Source organism: Oncorhynchus mykiss, chromosome 30, assembly GCF_057628025.1.
Source record: "Oncorhynchus mykiss isolate SJ-2025 chromosome 30, ASM5762802v1, whole genome shotgun sequence".
In the NCBI taxonomy this organism is placed as follows: domain Eukaryota; kingdom Metazoa; phylum Chordata; class Actinopteri; order Salmoniformes; family Salmonidae; genus Oncorhynchus; species Oncorhynchus mykiss.
This window is the reverse complement of record NC_143051.1, coordinates 31,492,843-31,510,213: the sequence shown is the minus strand read 5'-3', so window position 1 is coordinate 31,510,213 and position 17,371 is coordinate 31,492,843. Positions and strand designations below refer to the sequence as shown.

Sequence of the window (17,371 nt, the reverse complement as noted above, 5' to 3'; positions counted from 1 at the left end):
CTGCTGAAATGAAAGAGATAAATTGGGGATGGGGCCTAGCCTGGCTGTTCACGTGTACAAACCACAACATTAGATCTCTACATCAGAGACTGGGAACACACTGGTTGAATCAACCTTGTTTCAACGTAATTTGTCAACGTATTGTGACGTGGAATCAACGAGGAAAAGACATTGGATTTAAAAACCGTAATCAACCAGTACTGTTTTTATCTCATTTCAAACAGCGTTGTAAACATTGAAATTAAGGTAAAACAAACTTAAATGAATTGGCTTAGCCTGACTAACAGGTTGTTACATCAATCTAATTTCCATATAACCATAAGAACTATGTAGAGTGTGGAGAACAAGTATTTGATACACTGCCGATTTTGCAGGTTTTCCTACTTAGCATCTGTAATTTTTAATCATAGGTACACTTCAACTGTGAGAGACGGAATCTAAAACAAAAATCCAGAAAATCACATTGTATGATTTTTAAGTAATTAATTTGCATTTTATTGCATGACATAAGTATTTGATCACCTACCAACCAGTAAGAATTCCGGCTCTCACAGACCTGTTAGTTTTTCTTTAAGAAGCCGTCCTGTTCTCCACTCATTACCTGTATTAACTGCACCTGTTTGAACTCGTTACCTGTATAAAAGACACTTGTCCCCACACTCAATCAAACAGACTCCAACCTCTCCACAATGGTCAAGACCAGAGAGCTGTGTAAGGACATCAGGGACAAAATTGTAGACCTGCACAAGGCTGGATTGGGCTACAGGACAATTAGGCAAGCAGCTTGGTGAGAAGGCAACAACTGTTGGCACAATTATTAGAAAATGGAAGAAGTTCAAGATGACGGTCAATCACCCTCGTTCCGGGGCTTCATGCAAGATCTCACCTCGTGGGGCATCAATGATCATGAGGAAGGTGAGGGATCAGCCCAGAACAACACGGCAGGACCTGGTCAATGACCTGAAGAGAGCTGGGACCACAGTCTCAAAGAAAACCATTAGTAACACACTACGCCGTCATGTATTAAAATCTTGCAGCGCACGCAAAGTCCCCCTGCTCAAGCCAGCACATGTCCAGGCCCATCGGAAGTTTGCCAATGACCATATGGATGATCCAGAGGAGGAATGGGAGAAGGTAATGTGGTCTGATGAGACAAAAATAGAGCGTTTTGGTCTTTAACTCCACTCGCCGTGTTTGGAGGAAGAAGAAGGATGAGTACAACCCCAAGAACACCATCCCAACCGTGAAGCATGGAGGTGGAAACATCATTCTTTGGGGATGCATTTCTGCAAAGGGGACAGGACGACTGCACCATATTGAGGGGAGGATGCATGGGGCCATGTATCGCGAGATCTTGGGCAACAACCTCCTTCTCTCAGTAAGAGCATTGAAGATGGGTTGTGGCTGGGTCTTCCAGCATGACAACGACCCGAAACACACAGCCAGGGTAACTAAGGAGTGGCTCTGTAAGAAATATCTCAAGGTCCTGGAGTGGCCTAGCCAGTCTCCAGACCTTAACCCAATAGAAAATCTTTGGAGGGAGCTGAAAGTTTGTATTGCCCAGCGACAGCCCCGAAATCTGAAGGATCTGGAGAAGGTCTGTATGGAGGAGTGGGCCAAAATCCCTAATGTAATGTGTGCAAACCTGGTCAAGAACTACAGGAAACATATGATCTCTGTAATTCCAAACAAAGGTTTCTGTACCAAATATTAAGTTCTGCTTTTCTGATGTATCAAATACTTATGTCATGCAATAAAATGCAAAATAATTACTTAAAAATCATACAATGTGATTTTCTGGATTTTTGTTTTAGATTCCGTCTCTCACAGTTGAAGTGTACCTATGATTAAAAATGACAGACCTCTACATGCTTTGTAAGTAGGAAAACCTGCAAAATCGGCAGTGTGTCAAATACTTGTTCTCCCCACTGTATGTGTTGAAATTCCATAGAAAATTCCACATAGAAACGTAAAAAAAAAAAAAATCCTATAATCAATTGGGTTGTTGAAAGAAATTATGTTGAATTTTAGATTTGATTAGACATCAATGTCATTGTTTCAAAGTCATGCTATAAGCCTCAGCTACAATAATTTGAATAATTCAATGGATGTTTTGTGGCCGTCTATGGGCCAGGCGTCAGTTAAACTGCAGTACAGAAGCAAAACCTTAGGAGCAGTCGAAACCATGCTTCTAGACCGGAACCCTGGAACCTTGGTCCACACCCTGCCTCAAGCCTAACCCTAATCTTGGCATAACCCTAACCCATTTAATGAAACCTGGCTCAATCCTTACCCTAACCTCTCGTAGGGCTCCCCCACATCCAAATTCCCAATTTATCCCCGAATTACCACATCAATCCAAGAACCACTGTGATGAGACCAATCAGTTCACTCTGGAATCACTGAATCATTTCATTACGTACACCTTTACTTGACCTACCAATTAGTCAACAATGGATAGCTGCAGCCTTAAGGTGGCCAAATGTGAAAGTCCACCTCACTTGCGCAATAGCGTGTGCCTTTCTAGTATAATTGCATATCACCTGTAGCCACTTTACCAATGGACGTCCATCATGGCTCAACACTGCAGTCCAGTTTCCACCTTCACACATCTGTGGCTGGGGAGTGTCAGGAAAGTATGAACGTAATTACGCCCTGGTAATGGAGAGGGATCCTTGAGCTAGACCTTCTGCAGTGGATCATAATGAGACCACAGTGATGACAGCTGTCGAACATGTATCTATCAACTGTGATGTTCCTAAAACGTTTGATTCTGTATTTGACTAAGTTCAACATGACACATAAATACTTTTTCCAACTGTTTCATACTTAGCACAATGTTACAGAAAGCTTGTGCTTGTGTGATGCTTCAGCTACGTTCTCTAGCAATCAGTGGGACCATATAATTTTTGCACCTGTTGTGCAATCCTACTTTTGATACAGACTCCGGAGGCGAACAGGGAGGACAAGTCTGTAGACGTGTTTACAATTTATAGGTCTAATATAAGACGGACCCACGTGATGCGCGCGGGAGAAGCCTGAAGCCTCCTTGTACTTTGAGTTCCACAAAGCGCAAGCTGCATTCTAACTCATCAAAGCCATAATGCGAAGAGAGGCCAGTGCATGCATGGTCCCATTTAACGCTCCTCGGGGGTCTAATCCCAAAGCGCCTTACTAAATCTGAGAAACGCACAGCTTGCCCTCATTCTCTGAAACAAGCTGTGCACCTGACACCGGCGCTCTTCCTTCGAGATTTGCTTTGAGGAAACTTTATTTTATTTTATTGATTGTAGGCATGTTGTTTACGGACCAGAAATTGCTCAGATTTTGTCTAGGCCTAGGATATATCTGTTGGACACCATAAATTGAGCAATTTGACATTTATGGTGGACCTATTCTCTATGTAGCCTTGATTGCCCATAAACACTAGCAGATAATTATTGGATTCAATCACACTAGAATAACATTAAAGAAAGAGAGAAAATTCCACAGAGAGGCAATAATTCAAGCCTTAACGCCTAGAGTGATGTCATCATCTAGCGAGGGAGCTATGCATGAAGTATCCCAGCAAATTACATATGGGAGAGTGTCACTTGCTTTTGTGCTTTGGGCACTGTAGGCAGAGTCAGTCACACAACATTGAGAAACATCCATAAACATCTCATGTGCATTTAGGACTATATATTGAAGAATAATATGGCATTTAATTGAATCATGTCAGTTAAGCCTATTTTAAAGATTGCTATTGGTCACAGGTGTAGGTCACTTTTTACTGACAATGAGCTAATCAGTAATCTCATATTAGACTATATTACCCAATCTCGTCCTATTCGTGATGGCATTAGAAGGCAATTTATTTCCAAGTGTGCACAAGTTAATTAACATAATTAATCTAACCTGTTGCAAATTAATATGCGCTTATACTAGCCATATTGCAGTTTCCTTCATTCGGGCTGATGCCTATTGAAGAAATGAGAACAGCATAAATCATAAAGCATTATTCAAAATGTTGACTTCTCTTCTCTGATGTAGCACCATAGCAATATGGTAATATGACAACTTTCAACCTGGACTCAGGGGTAGGCGCAACATAGTAAATGTAAATCGCTCTCCCTACATTTAGTATTAAGTTTTGTATGGTATGAATTAATTTGTGGATGTACATCATCCATTTCGTATGATATGTTACGAATTACAATTCGTATGATACAGTATGTTTACGAATTGCGATTCATATAATATTTTACGAATTTGCAATACATATAACATATTCCAAATTCCAATTTGTTGTGGCTAGAGTTAGCTAGGTGGCTAGCGTTAGCTAGGCTAGGGGTTAGGGGGTTTATAGGTTAAGGTTAGGTGTTAAGGTTACTGTTAAGGTTAGGAGTTAGGGGTAAGGGGAAGGGCTAGCTAACATGCTAAATAGCTAAAAAGTAGTAAGTAGTTTCAAAGTTGCTAATGAGCTAAAATTGTCTGTGATGTGATTCGAACACGCAACCTTTGGGTTACTAGACGTTCGTGTTATATGCCTGTCCATCTTTCCAGACAAACCTCCCTCTTTGTTATGTATCCTTAACAAAGTAACATATACTAATATAAGTGGCAGAGATTTACATGTACTATGTTACATCTAGTATTTAGGCCAGGCTGCAACTTTGGAGGCACGATATAAACCTGGTGGTCATAGTAGGGTAGTGCTGCAGCACCCCCTGAAAATCATAATAAACAAATATATAAACTACCGTTCAAAAGTTTGGGGTCACTTAGAAATGTCCTTGTTTTTAAAAGAAAAGCACATTTCTTGTGCATTAAAATAACATCAAATTGATCAGAAATACAGTGTAGACATTGTTAATGTTGTAAACGACTATTGTAGCTGGAAATGCCAGATTTTTTATGGAATATCTACATAGGCGAACAGAGGCCCATTATCAGCAGCCATCAATCCTTTGTTCCAATGGCACCTTGTGTTAGCTATTTCAAGTTGATCATTTTAAAAGGCTAGTTGATCTTTAGAAAAACCTTTTGCAGTTATGTTAGCACAGCTGAAAGCTGTTGTTCTGATTAAAGAAGTAATAAAAACTGTCCTTCTTTAGACTAGTTGAGTATCTGAGGCATCAGCATTTGTGGGTTTGATTACAGGCTCAAAATAGCCAGAAACAAATCACTTTGTTCTGAAACTCGTCAGTCTATTCTTGTTCTGAGAAATTAAGGCTAATCCATGCGGGAAATTGCCAAGAAACTGAAGATCTCGTACAACGCTGTGTACTACTCCCTTCACAGTACAGCACAATTTTGCTCTAACCATAATAGAAAGAGGAGTGGGAGGCCCCGGTGCACAACTGAACAAGAGGGCAAGTACATTAGAGTGTCTAGTTTGAGAAACAGACACTTCACAAGTCCTCAACTGGCACCTTCATTAAATCGTACCAGCAAAACACCAGTCTCAACATCAACAGTGAAGACTCCGGGATGCTTGCCTTCAAGGCAGAGTTCCTCTGTCCAGTGTCTGTGTTCTTTTGCCAATCTTAATCTTTTATTTTTATTGGCCAGTCTGAGATATGGCTTTCCTTTGCAACTCTGCCTAGAAGGTCAGCATCTCGGAGTCGCCTCTTCACTGTTGATGTTGAGACTGGTGTTTTGCAGGTACTATTTAATGAAGCTACCAGCTGTGGATAAGAACATCTACTAAAATGGAAAATAATATAATAGACCATTTTAGTTTTCACATACAAATAAGTTGCATTGGCAAAGTATTTTTTTTAAACTGGAAAACATACAGTACCAGTCAAAAGTTTTCACACCTTCTCATTCAAGGGTTTTTCTTTATTTTTTACTATTTTCTACATTGTAGAATAATAGTGAAGACATCAAAACTAAGAAATAACACATATGGAATCATGTAGAAACGAAAACAGTGTTAAACATATCAAAATATATGTTATATTTTAGATTATTCAAAGTAGCCACCCTTTGCCTTGATGACAGCTTTGCGCACTCTTGGCATTCTCTCAACCAGCTTCACCTGGAATAGTTTTCCAACAGTCTTGATGGAGTTCCCAAATATGTTGAGCACTTGTTGGCTGCTTTTCCTTCACTCTGCGGTCCAACTCATCCCAAACCATCTACAGTGCCTTGCGAAAGTATTCGGCCCCCTTGAACTTTGCGACCTTTTGCCACATTTCAGGCTTCAAACATAAAGATATAAAACTGTATTTTTTTGTGAAGAATCAACAACAAGTGGGACACAATCATGAAGTGGAACGACATTTATTGGATATTTCAAACTTTTTTAACAAATCAAAAACTGAAAAATTGGCCGTGCAAAATTATTCAGCCCCCTTAAGTTAATACTTTGTAGCGCCACCTTTTGCTGCGATTACAGCTGTAAGTCGCTTGGGGTATGTCTCTATCAGTTTTGCACATCGAGAGACTGACATTTTTTCCCATTCCTCCTTGCAAAACAGCTCGAGCTCAGTGAGGTTGGATGGAGAGCATTTGTGAACAGCAGTTTTCAGTTCTTTCCACAGATTCTCGATTGGATTCAGGTCTGGACATTGACTTGGCCATTCTAACACCTGGATATGTTAATTTTTGAACCATTCCATTGTAGATTTTGCTTTATGTTTTGGATCATTGTCTTGTTGGAAGACAAATCTCCGTCCCAGTCTCAGGTCTTTTGCAGACTCCATCAGGTTTTCTTCCAGAATGTTCCTGTATTTGGCTCCATCCATCTTCCCATCAATTTTAACCATCTTCCCTGTCCCTGCTGAAGAAAAGCAGGCCCAAACCATGATGCTGCCACCACCATGTTTGACAGTGGGGATGGTGTGTTCAGCTGTGTTGCTTTTACGCCAAACATAACGTTTTGCATTGTTGGCAAAAGTTCAATTTTGGTTTCATCTGACCAGAGCACCTTCTTCCACATGTTTGGTGTGTCTCCCAGGTGGCTTGTGGCAAACTTTAAACAACACTTTTATGGATATCTTTAAGAAATGGCTTTCTTCTTGCCACTCTTCCATAAAGGCCAGATTTGTGCAATATACGACTGATTGTTGTCCTATGGACAGAGTCTCCCACCTCAGCTGTAGATCTCTGCAGTTCATCCAGAGTGATCATGGGCCTCTTGGCTGCATCTCTGATCAGTCTTCTCCTTGTATGAGCTGAAAGTTTAGAGGGACGGCCAGGTCTTGGTAGATTTGCAGTGGTCGGATACTCCTTCCATTTCAATATTATCGCTTGCACAGTGCTCCTTGGGATGTTTAAAGCTTGGGAAATCTTTTTGTATCCAAATCCGTCTTTAAACTTCTTCACAACAGTATCTCGGACCTGCCTGGTGTGTTCCTTGTTCTTCATGATGCTCTCTGCGCTTTTAACGGACCTCTGAGACTATCACAGTGCATGTGCATTTATACGGAGACTTGATTACACACAGGTGGATTGTATTTATCATCATTAGTCATTTAGGTCAACATTGGATCATTCAGAGATCCTCACTGAACTTCTGGAGAGAGTTTGCTGCACTGAAAGTAAAGGGGCTGAATAATTTTGCACGCCCAAGTTTTCAGTTTTTGATTTGTTAAAAAAGTTTGAAATATCCAATAAATGTCGTTCCACTTCATGATTGTGTCCCACTTGTTGTTGATTCTTCACAAAAAAATACAGTTTTATATATTTATGTTTGAAGCCTGAAATGTGGCAAAAGGCCGCAAAGTTCAAGGGGGCCGAATACTTTCGCAAGGCACTGTACATTGGGTTGAGGTTGGGTGATTGTGGAAGCCAGGTCATCTGATGCATCACTCCATCACTCTCCTTCTTGGTCAAATAGCCCTTACACAGCCTGAAGGTGTTGGGTCATTGTCCTGTTGAAAAACAAATGATAGTCGCACTAAGTGCAAACCAGATGGGATGGCGTATCGCTGCAGAATGCTTGTGGTAGCCATCATGATTAAGTGTGCCTTGAATTCTAAATAAATCACCAACAGTGTCACCAGCAAAGCACCCCCACACCATCACACCTCCTCCTCCATGCTTCACGGTGGGAACCACACATGCAGAGATCATCCGTTCAACTACTTTGCGTCTCACAAAGACACAGCGGTTGGAACCAAAAATCTGAAATTTGGACTCCAGACCAAAGGACAGATTTCCAACAGTCTAATGTCCATTGCTCGTGTTTCTTGACCCAAGCAAGTCTCTTTGTATTTTTGGTGTCCTTCAGTATTGGTTTCTTCACAGCAATTTGACCATGAAGGCATGATTCACACAGTCTCCTTTGAACAGTTGATGTTGAGATGTGTCTGTTACTTGAACTCTGTGGAGCATTTATTCGGGCTGCAACTTCTGAGGATGGTAACTCTAATTAACCTATCCTCTGCAGCAGAGGTAACTCTGGGTCTTTCTATCCTATGGCAGACCTCATGCGAGACAGTTTCATCATAGCACTTGATGGGTTTGGAGACTGCACTTGAAGAAACTTTAAAAGTTATTGAAATTTTCTGGATTGACTGGCCTTCATATCTTAAATGAATGATGATTTTCGTTGCTTACTTGAGCTGTTCTTGCCATAATATGGACTTGGTCTTTTACCAAATAAGGCTATCTTCTGTATACCACCCTGAACTTGTCACAACACAACTGATTGGCTTAAGAAGGAAACTAATTCCACAAATGAACTTTTAACAAGGCACACCTGTTAATTGAAATGCATTCCAGGTGACTACCTCATGAAGCTGGTTGAGAGAATGCCAAGAGGGTGCAAAGCTGCCTTCAAGGCAAAGGGTGGCTACTTTGAAATATTCCAGGTGAAGCTGGTTGAGAGAAAGCCAAGAGTGTTCAAAGCTGTCATCAAGACAAAGGTTGGCTACTTTGAAGAATCTAAAATCTAAAATATATTTTAATTTGTTTAACACTTTTTTGCTTACTACATGATTGGATATGTTTTTTCCCGTAGTTTTAATGTCTTCACTATTATTCTACAATGTAGAAAATAGCAAAAATAATGAAAAACCCTTGATTGAGTATGTGTTGAAACTTTTGACTGGTACTGTATGTATATCAAGTATTTTTATATTCCTTAAGCATTATCAGATTAAGTGTTTTGTACATATACTTATCAGACTTAAGTTACACATTTCTATTTATGTAACCTTTATTTAACCAGGTTGGCAAGTTGAGAATCAAATCAAATCAAATGTATTAATATAGCCCTTCGTACATCAGCTGATATCTCAAAGTGCTGTACAGAAACCCAGCCTAAAACCCCAAACAGCAAGCAATGCAGGTGTAGAAGCACGGTGGCTAGGAAAAACTCCCTAGAAAGGCCAAAACCTAGGAAGAAACCTAGAGAGGAACCAGGCTATGTGAGGTGGCCAGTCCTCTTCTGACTGTGCCGGGTGGAGATTATAACAGAACATGGCCAAGATGTTCAAATGTTCATAAATGACCAGCATGGTCAAATAATAATAAGGCAGAACAGTTGAAACTGGAGCAGCAGCATGGCCAGGTGGACTGGGGACAGCAAGGAGTCATCATGTCAGGTAGTCCTGAGGCATGGTCCTAGGGCTCAGGTCCTCCGAGAGAGAGAAAGAAAGAGAGAAAGAGAGCATTAGAGAGAGCACACTTAAATTCACACAGGACACCGAATAGGACAGGAGAAGTACTCCAGATATAACAAACTGACCCTAGCCCCCCGACACATAAACTACTGCAGCATAAATACTGGAGGCTGAGACAGGAGGAGAACAAGTTCTCATTTACAATTGCGACCTGGCCAAGATAAAGCAAAGCAGCAAAGCAGTTTGACACATACAACAACACAGTACAATAATACAATAATACAGTAGAAAAATAAGTCTATATATGATGTGAGCAAATGAGGTGACATAAGGGAGGTAAAGGCAAAAAAAAAAGCCATAGTGGCAAAGTAAATAAAATATAGAAAGTAAAACTCTGGAATGATAGATTTGCAGTGGAAGAATGTGCGAAGTAGAAATAGAAATAATGGTGTGCAAAGGAGCTAAATTAATAAATACAGTAGGGGAAGAGGTAGTTGTTTGGGCTAAATTATAGATGGGCTATGTGCAAGTGCAGTAATCTGTGAACTGTTCTGACAGCTGGTGCTTAAAGCTAGTGAGGGAGATAAGTGTTACCAGTTTCAGAGATTTTTGTAGTTCGTTACAGTTATTGGCAACAGAGAACTGGAAGGAGAGGCGGCCAAAGGAAGAATTGGTTTTGGGGGTGACCAGAGAGATATACCTGCTGGAGCACGTGCTACAGGTGGGTGCTGCTATGGTGACTAGCGAGCTGAGATACCTGAGATACCTGCTTTACCTAGCAGGGTCTTGTAGATGACCTGGAGCCAGTGGATTTGGCGACTAGTATGAAGCGAGGGCCAGCCAACGAGAGCGTACAGGTGGTATGCTGGTAAATGCTGGTAAACACTCAAATACATTAAGTTAAAAAATCATAAAAAGTAGTCCACTGTGCATGCTGTTCTTACCTGCATCCCTACCCCCCACCCTGAAATCGCAGCACCCCAAAACTACATCCCACTACTATGGATCGGCTCCTAAAGTTTCACCCTGGTGGTTGAATTCCTTGGAGTGGTGGGAATGTTTAATATCATTGACCGAGATACCCATCTCACCCAATCCGTGCAAAACACGGTCTGAGGAGACCAAGGTGATGACGTTCGAGCGAAATGGGAGCAGCACCGGGCTGGTTCTATATAAATAGAGAAAGTTTCCAAGCAACAACAGAAGCAAGTGCAGCACCCATGAGCAGAAGAGTGAGGACCTGAACTGCAAAATAGAGAGGCAGAGAATAATACCAAAGTCACAGATAGTTGCCAAGAGAACTTTGCTGAAGTACGACTTGTTTCGCATCCTCTCAGTTCAAGCGGAAGATTTTCAGCACCATGGACAGCATCAGGGTCCGCGCAGTCTTCTACCTGGGCGTCTGTCTGTCTGTCTTCAGTGTTGATTGCCAGGAGCAGATGTCACCCGATAACACACTCTCTTCACAAGAGGAACAATTTCCACTGGGATATGTCACCAGAAATTTGGTGTGTCAAATTTACTAATTTACTTATTTTTCTGTCCTTTTTGTGGATTTTAGGATAAAACAGTTTGTTTCGGCTCAAACCAATCCAGAACTTGTTCAAGCATTTATTTATGTTGTACCATCAACCGATGTGTAACTATTCTGTGATGGAGATTGAGGACAGTCTACTTTTACCTTATGTGTTCAAATTAGCTAAGTAAGATATCTATTATGTACATTATGCATTTGCGCCCATTCTTGCCCAATGTCAAGTAGCCGATTATATCGTTCCGCCTTCAAGCTAATGTCGAGAAATAGATGCCATGCAATATTTATTTGGGTTGATAGTGAAGATGGTTCTAAATATCTTTATTGGCGACTTTTTTCAGGCTGATGTGCTCGAGGGGCTTCTAGAAGGCGGGCAGCAAGACAACATGATAGGTCTATCAGTGGAGAAGAAAGCAAGTCTCATTCCACGGGTAAGTCAAGAATAACCTACGTTCTTTTACATCTACCTTACATATCTCAGTTCCAAAACGCACCTAACGCAAAACTGAATGAGCGCAAAAGGTTGTCTGAGAGAGTCATATATTTGGAGTGCCAGCAGAGCCTACGGTGCTGTCGGAAGTTGTCTGTTACATTGAATGTGCTTTTATTTGGGAACAGAAATGTGCAAGTAGGACCTAACGAATTTTGCTAACACTCTCTCTCCTCTCATATTTAGTGTGATGTTGGAGAGCGGTGCGCTATGAAGCACGGGCCGCGCATCGGAAGGCTTTGTGACTGTCTGCGAGGCACGGCATGCAACACATTCTTCTTGCGTTGTTACTGACCCCGGTCACAGACCTATCCCCTCAGGCGCACAACATTTCCGAGACCAAGGCTTGTGATACGCCCATGCACCTGTACCGTTACCAATGTAAATGTCAGTCTGCATGTATGACTGTCTTGAATTCCTTTGTCTTCTGGAAGTATAAACAAATGTATTTATTTTCGTTTAATAAAACCTCTCCATAAAGCTCCACGCATCCTCTTGCATTGTAGACGGGCCCTTTTTGATGTGTTATTAAATCAAAAGTTCACTTCTTATTTTCCTATTGCATTTGTAGCCCTACAGCTGCAATTAAATCCGTTTATTTAGGTTAATCTCCAAATGTGTTGCTTATAATGACATTGAAAGTCGAAAAATGAGATGAGGTTGCACACATCAGAAATGCTATCTAAAAAGACGTGTTCATTCAAACACGTTGTCTGAAAATGTCTCACATTTTAGTTCGTTGATAAAAGACCAAGGTGATAAACTTTACGTTTGGACGTAATTTTACATTAATGCAATAGGCCTTAATCTTGCCGAGTGATCCAGTCACTGCTGTCTTGCTGCAGTTGTCTTCGCTGCACTTCGCTCCACAATTACTATGCATATGACTAATTGTGCTGCCATCATTAAGACTTTCCAACCAAATATGAATCAATCTCTCAAGATTTGAGTTGACCTGGATGGACAAGTGGTGATCTTTAATACCAGACGGATTTGGAGCCTGACTCCGTAAATGGTTAAGGAGGCGGGTGTACATAAAACAAAATCTATGACGCACTTTTCTATCACATCTTAGATCACCCTGTCTGACCTTTTCGCTGAGATCATACGAATAATGCGTGCGATATGAAGATGAGATATGGCTTTTTTTAAATACAGATTTCAGATATTAAAGGACCAGGGCCAGGTCAGAAGCGTGATTGACCTGTATTTGATATATATTTCCATACTACAAGGTTGGAATAATGCTGTGACATTTTTATGATGATAATGCCCTTTTAGTCTAAGAGCTGTTTGAAAATACCTGTTTTGAGTTCACCAGGTGGTAAATTAGCGGACAGATCAATAAGAAACAGAGTCCTAAACCTCTCTGCCAATGACAGCTAGTTCCCCCCCTCCCCACTCAGACCACTCCCACACAGTCCTAGCGAAATTCTTGCTCTTTTGCTAAGCTATTTTTGTTTCTTTTCGGCCATTTTAATTGAAAACAATCACAGAAACCAGGTTTCCATCCAACCTTTTTATGCGAGTAAAGCACTGTGGCTTCAGAAAGTATTCATACCCTTTGACTTATTCAACGTGTTACTTTACAGCCTTCAAAATGGATTCAATTGATTTATTTCCTCAACCATCTACACACAATAACCCACAATGACAAAATGAAAACATGTTTTTAGACATTGTTGCAAATGTATTGAAAATGAAATACAGAAACACCTAATTTTCATCAAGTACCCGTAAAAAGTTTGCACACACCTACTCATTCAAGGATTTCTCTTTAGTTTGACTGTTTTCTACATCGTAGAATAATAGTGAAGACATCAAAGCTATGAAATAACACACATGGAATCATGGTAGTAGTAGTAAACAAAAAAAAAGTGTTCAACAAGCCCAAATATATTTTATATTTGAGATTCTTCAAAGTAGCCACCCTTTGTCTTGACAACAACCCTTTGCTATGACACTCCAAATTAGAGTTCAGGTGCATCCAATTTCCTTTGATCATCCTTGAGACATCACTACAACGTTATTAGAGTTCTCCTGTGGCCAATTCAATTGTTTGGACATGATTTTAGAAAGAAACACACTGGTCTATATAAGGTCCCACAGTTGACAGTGTACAGTATGTCAGAGCAGAAACTATACCCTGAAGTCCCAAGGAACTGTCTATAGAGCTACGTTTGTGATGAGGCATACTGTATATCTGGGGAAGGGTATAAAAGTAACATGATCACATTTTTTTGGTATTTAATTTAAGAAATCTGCAAAACATGTTTTCACTTTGTCTTTATGGAGTATTGTGTGTAGGTTGGTGAGAATTTTTTTTCATTCAGGCTGAAACGCAACAAAATGTGGAATAGGTTAAGGGGTATGACTACTTTCTGAAGGCTTGTCTGATCATTTTTTTTACGACAGGTCTGACAGAAAAAGCTAATTTGTCTGTAAACTGTCCAACTGTCGACAAAACAAAATATGCTAGACAAGGTAAGTTATAACAGAAATAGCAGTGGAAACACCTTTATGCGCAAATATTGATATAATAAATCAAAACAAATTGTATTAGTCACATACACATAGTTAGCAGATGTTAATGTAAGTGTAGCGAAATGCTTGTGCTTCTAGTACCGACAGTGCAGTAATTTCTAACAAGTAATCTAACAATTCCCCAACATCTACCTAATACACACAAATCTAAAGAGCTAAAATGAGAATATGTACATGTAAATATATGGATGAGCGATGGCCGAGCGGCATAGGCAAGGTGCAATAGATGGTATAAAATACAGTATACTGTACATGTGATATGAGTAATGTAAGATATGTCAACTTTATTAAAGTGGTATTATTTCAAGTGTCATTGTATTAAGTGACTAGTGATCAATTTATTAAAGTGGCCAGTGATTGGGTTTCAATGTAGGCAGCAGCCTCTCTGAGTTAGTGATTGCTGTTTAGCAGTCTGATGACCTTGAGATAGAAGCTGTTTTTCAGTCTCTCGGTCCAAGCTTTGATGCACCTGTACTGACTGACCTCCTCTTCTGGATGGTAGCTGTGTGAATAGGCAGTGGCTCGGGTGTTTGATGTCCTTGATCTTTTTTGCCTTCCTGTGACATCGGGTGTTGTAGGTGTCATGGGGGGCAGGTAGTTTGCCCCCGGTGATGTGTTGTGCAGACAGCATCACCCATTGGAGAGCCAAGCGATTGAGGGCGGTGCAGTTGCCGTACCAGGCTGTGATACAGCCCGGCAGTATGCTCTCGATTGTGCATCAGTAAAAGTCTGTCAGGGTTTTCGGTGCCAAGCCAAATTTCTTCAGCCTCCTGATGTTGAAGAGGCGCTGCTGCTCCTTCTCAGGTGGGTGGACCATTTCAGTTTCTCCATGATGTGTATGCAGAGGAACTTAAAACTTTCCACCTTCTCCACTGCTGTCCCTTCGATGTGGATAGGGGGCTGCTCCATCTGCCATTTTCTGAAGTCCACGACCATCTCCTTTATTTTGTTGATGTTGAGTGAGGGGTTGTTTTCCTGACGCCACACTCCGAGTGCCCTCACCTCCTCCCTGTAGGCTGTCTCGTCGTTGTTGGTAATCAAGCCCACTATTGTTGTGTCGTCTGCAAACTTGATGATTGAGTTGGAGGCGTGCATGGCCACACAGTCATGGGTGAACAGGGATTACAGGAGGGGGCTGAGCACGCACCCTTGTGAGGCCCCAGTGTTGAGGGTCAGCGAGGTGGAGATGTTGTTTCCTACCTTCACCACCTGGGGGCGGCCGGTCAGAAAGTCCAGGACCCAGTTGAACAGGGCAGGGTTGAGACCCAGGGTCTCCAGCTTGATGATGAGCTTGGAGGGTACTATGGTGTTGAATGCTGAGCTGTCATCAATTAACAGCATTCTTACATAGGTATTCCTCTTGTCCAGATGGGATAGGGCAGTGTGATGGCGATAGTGTCGTCTGTAAACCTGTTTGGGCGGTATGCAATCGGAAGTGGGTCTTAGGTGGCCGGTAAGGTGGAGGTGATATGATCCTTGACTAGTCTCTCAAAGCACTTCATGATGACAGATGTGAGTGCAACAGGGCGGTAGTCATTTAGTTCAGTTATCTTTGCCTTCATGGGTACAGGAACAATGGTAGCCATATTGAAGCATGTTGGGACAACAGACTGAGATAGGGAATGATTGAATATAAACACACCAGCCAGCTGGTCTGAGCATGTGCTGAGGACGCGGCTAGGGATGCCGTCTGGGCCAGCAGCCTTGCGGGGGTTAACACGTTTAAATGTTTTACTCACGTCAGCCACGGAGAAGGAGGGGGGGGAGCACAGTCCTTGTTAGCAGGCCGCGATGGTGGCACTGTATTATCCTCAAAGCGGGCAAAGAAGCTGTTTAGTTTGTCTGGAAGCGTGATGTCGGTGTCCGTCACGTGGCTGGATTTATTTTTGTAGTCCGTGATTTCCCGTAAACGCTGCCACATACGTCTCGTGTCTGAGCCGTTGACATGCGACTCCACCTTGTCCCTGTACTGGCATTTTGCTTGTTTGATTGCCTTATTTAGGGAATAACTACTCTGTTTATATTCAGACATATTCCCAGACCTCTTTCCATGGTTAAATGCGATAGATCGAGCTTTCAGTTTTGCGCAAATGCCGCCATCCATCCACGGTGTCTGGTTAGGGTAGGTTTTAATAGTCACAGTGGCTACAACATCTCCAATTAAATTCTTTATAAACTCACTCACTGAGTCAGCACATTGGTCAATGTTGTTCTCCGAGGCTGACCGGAACATATTCCAGTCTGTGTGATCAAAACAATCTTGAAGCGTGGCTTCCGATTGGTCGGACCAGAGTTGAATGGTTCTCGTCACTGGTACATTCTGTTTGAGTTTCTTTCTATAAGACGGAAGGAGCAAGATGGCATCGTGGTCAGATTTGCAGAAGGGAGGGCGGGGGAGGGCCTTGCATGCATCAGGGAAGTTAGAGTAGCAGTGGTCGAGGGTATTGCGCATGCGCATGCTCATAGCGCAATTTGCTTTGTTAAAATCTCCAGTTACAATAAATGCAGCCTCAGGAAGTATGGTTTCCAGTTTGCATATAGTCCAGTGAAGTTCCTTGATGGCCGTCTTAGTGTCTGCTTGAGGGGGAATGTACCCAGCTGTGACTATAACTGACGAGAATTCTCTTGGTAGGTGAAAGAGAGAATGTTAAAATCTCTGATGTCTCTCTGGAAGGCAACCCTTGCTCGAATTTACCTTGTCAAGAGACTGGACATTGGCTAGTAGTATACTCGGAGCGGTGGGCGATGTGCAGATCTACGGAGCTTGGCCAGGTGGCCGCTTCGTCTGCAGCGTCGTTGTTTTGGGTCGACTACTGGAATTAGATCCATTGTCCTGGGTGGTGGTCCGAACAGAGGATCCGCTTTGGGAAAGTCGTATTCCTGGTCATAACGTTGGTAAATTGGCATTGTTCTAATATCAAAGAGTTCTTCCTGGTTGTATATAATAAGACTTAAGATTTCCTGGGGTAACAATGTTAGAAATAATACATAAAAAAACAAAATACTGCATAGTTTCCTAATATTCCGAAGTGAGGCGACCATCTCTGTCAGCGCCATCTAACTGTAAATATCGAAGTAAACTTGGAGGTGTATCTCGATGATATGGTGTGTGGTCCCTCCCACTATGACTCAGAAAAGCATGCAGTTTTTTAGGCTACAAATTAAATAAATGATAATGAACTTCACAGTTTGATGAAAGTGGATGGTGATGAGCTTGATGCTCCTTCTTCTGGTCACATAATGATC

At 41.6% G+C, this 17,371-nt stretch overlaps 1 protein-coding gene across 1 annotated transcript; it reads left to right on the top strand.

The window, feature by feature from the left end:
* Window positions 1–10,763: 10,763 nt before the first annotated feature.
* Window positions 10,764–12,071, top strand: LOC110488290 (cocaine- and amphetamine-regulated transcript protein-like). The gene is made up of 3 exons (XM_021560460.3): window positions 10,764–11,065; window positions 11,433–11,522; window positions 11,768–12,071. Exons 1-3 carry the CDS (start codon window positions 10,919–10,921, stop codon window positions 11,873–11,875), a joined length of 345 nt encoding a protein of 114 aa, XP_021416135.1. The 5' UTR covers window positions 10,764–10,918; the 3' UTR covers window positions 11,876–12,071.
* The last annotated feature ends 5,300 nt before the right edge of the window (window positions 12,072–17,371 follow it).

Excerpts from the sequence above, each read along its gene's own strand:
- LOC110488290 (XM_021560460.3), top strand. The coding sequence starts at position 10,919 with ATGGACAGCATCAGGGTCCGCGCAGTCTTCTACCTGGGCGTCTGTCTG. Across the intron at positions 11,066-11,432 it reads GATATGTCACCAGAAATTTG|GCTGATGTGCTCGAGGGGCT; the intron begins GTGTGTCAAATT and ends GACTTTTTTCAG. Across the intron at positions 11,523-11,767 it reads AAGCAAGTCTCATTCCACGG|TGTGATGTTGGAGAGCGGTG; the intron begins GTAAGTCAAGAA and ends TCTCATATTTAG.